At 54.8% G+C, this 2,411-nt stretch overlaps 1 protein-coding gene across 1 annotated transcript in view; it reads left to right on the plus strand.

Moving 5' to 3' along the window:
- Positions 1-360: 360 nt before the first annotated feature.
- Positions 361-2,411, plus strand: part of RBPJL (recombination signal binding protein for immunoglobulin kappa J region like) — a gene marked incomplete at its 5' end in the record, with an annotated part of 5,521 nt that continues 3,470 nt past the window's right edge. Inside the window, 3 exons of the mRNA XM_027885094.1 lie at positions 361-550; positions 1,477-1,547; positions 1,805-1,920. Coding sequence (XP_027740895.1) covers positions 361-550; positions 1,477-1,547; positions 1,805-1,920 — 377 coding nt within the window. The remainder of the gene's footprint in view (positions 551-1,476; positions 1,548-1,804; positions 1,921-2,411) is intronic.

Here is a 2,411-nt window from a genome sequence, read left to right on the forward strand (position 1 = left end):
AGCTCTCCCTCCCTCCTTGCACACACGTCCCAGCTGTCAGAGCAGGGCACCTTGTGCTTGGCCTCACCTCATCTGTGCAGCCGGGCAACACCCACCCCACTAAGTCAGCAGAGTTAAATGCTGGGTGCACAGGAACGCCTTCGAGTTAATAGAGCAGAAACAATCAGCAAAACCACCGACTTCTTATGTATCAGAGAAAAATGCAGCTCTTTGCACCCAACAGCCCTTGCAGAAGCCAACGAGCAGCTCACGTGGCAGCCCCAGTCCTGGAGCAGCTGAACTCCAAAGCTTTCTGATGGGAAAGCCTTTCCCTCCTCAGGCTGGACACGGAGGGATCTCCGGGTTCCCTGCTCGTTGCAGGGCTGCAGGGCTGGGTGAGGAGCCAGCTCTGGTGTCACAGAGCTGGGGCACTACTGTCTTGTAGGTCCAACCCTTACCAAGCCACTCTGCTGCGGGACGGCGTGAGGAGGTACCTGCAGCTGCCAGCGGACCAGACCGTGCTCATCCTGCACGCCAAGGTCGCACAAAAGTCCTACGGCAACGAGAAAAGGTGGGGGACTGTGCCAGCTTCCCCAGTGATCACTTCCAAACCCAGCTGCCTAAAGCTCAGCTTCAGCCTTGCTGGATTTCCCTGGTCTAAGCTGGGGGAGCAAATGACTTGACATATCCCCTCTCCATTCACTCGTGACCTCACGATCCAAAGCCATTGTTTAGGCTTCCTGAGCTGAATAACACAAGGAAGACATTAGCCCCCACCTGCCTCCATCCCAGTTAGACATTCCCAGTGGTTAGGCTCCTTCCATGAAGTGGTAAGGAAAGACAAAGTAAAATAAGTAAAGATACTATTCAAATCTTACCCCCAAGAATGAAAGGTTAATGTTTCAAGTGCCCTGTTAATCCTCTTCTCAAACTCAGCAGGGACTGGGGCGTTTCCATCCATGCCCATGCTCTCCAAAAAAGCTGCTATTTTTGACAATCCTTCCCACACTGCAAAAACACCTTGAGGTTCTGGTTTGAATCTCCAAAATTCCTACTCCTGGCCGGTGACATCAGACTGCAGCACTGCAATATAATTAATCCTCCATTAATCCTTGTGATATAAATACTCCTCCGTTATTATCGAGTGTGGGATAGCTACGAGGCGACAAGCTCAGCCTCTAAGGCATAACCACCCAGACCCCAACCACCCCAGGAGACAGCTCCAGGACGGGCTGGCTGTGCCTACAAAGTCCTCACCACATCCAGTCTCCTGCCAGGGGCTGCTGCTCCGCAGGTAAAGATGTTATTTCGGGACTGAGTCTTCCAGCCAGGAGAGAGCCCTCGCTGAGCACTACGTACCTGTGGGGGCAGAGGGTTGGTCCCAGTGCCAGTGAGCCCGGGTGAAGGTCTCCACTCTCAGTACAGCCATCCCACCGCCCCTGAGCACCTTTTCGGGGGGTTGAAGGGCAGTGAGAAAATGCCTTCTTGTCTCTGCAGGTTTTTCTGCCCCCCACCTTGTGTTTACCTGAGCGGGCCAGGATGGAAGTTAAAACAGGAGCAGATAAAAGGTAAGTGCCAGGCAGGAGCCCTGGACCCTCCTCCCTCTGTCTTCCCATGCCGTGGAGAGCTGCCCTCTGCCTCTGCAAAGGGAAGAGTGATCCACTTTATGTTATCTTTGCCCCTCCCAAAATCCCTGTTCCCCCTCAAGGCTGAGCCTCCTGCAATCCAGACCCAGGGAGGGCTGGAGCCTGGGCCACCTTCCCTGACAGGAAGAGCTGAGTCTGTGTGGGGAGGACTGGAGAGTGCTTCTCCTTGTCTCTTCCAGCCAGGGACATGGGAGAGGCTGGATTTCGGGTGTGTGGGTACATGGGGCTGGACAGCATGGGCAGTAGCCTGATGGAGACCCAGAAGCTCAGCTTTGAGGAGCAGCCGGACTCAAAGGTAAAGCCTGCGGCTCTCTGGGGTTGTGGGGACCCTGCTCCTGCAGGGGCTGGGCTGTCAGCACCATCACCCCGTGCCTTGGGCTGTCACACCATCCCCATCCTCGAGGTGTTGCAGTCCTTCCCTCCTTCCAAACCACAGCTCCCCTCTCCCGCTCTGCCACTGTGCAGCTGTTCAGGCAGCCGGGCAGGCTCCCCACCTTCCAAACATCCCCATCTCTCTCTGCATCATCTTTTCAGGTTGACAGTCCTGTGGCAGTTGAGCTGCCAAAATCTGCGCAGTTCCCTCAGCCCCGCTCCCCTTCCTGATGAGCAGCGCTGCTGCTTGTTACAAAATGAAAGGCTGGTCCTTCATTTGTAGATAAACAGTTAAAAAACCCCAGTCGATCCCAAAGTTCAAAAGCTTCAGCAGGGCTCTGGCATCTTTTGATTGGAGGGGGAAAAAAGGAGAAAAAGCATTATCTGGGGTCCCTGAAGAGCACAGGGTCTGAG

This window comes from Empidonax traillii, unplaced genomic scaffold, assembly GCF_003031625.1.
Source record: "Empidonax traillii isolate 1590-97213 ecotype Southwest subspecies unplaced genomic scaffold, ASM303162v1 scaffold160:size908849, whole genome shotgun sequence".
In the NCBI taxonomy this organism is placed as follows: Eukaryota; Metazoa; Chordata; class Aves; order Passeriformes; family Tyrannidae; genus Empidonax; species Empidonax traillii.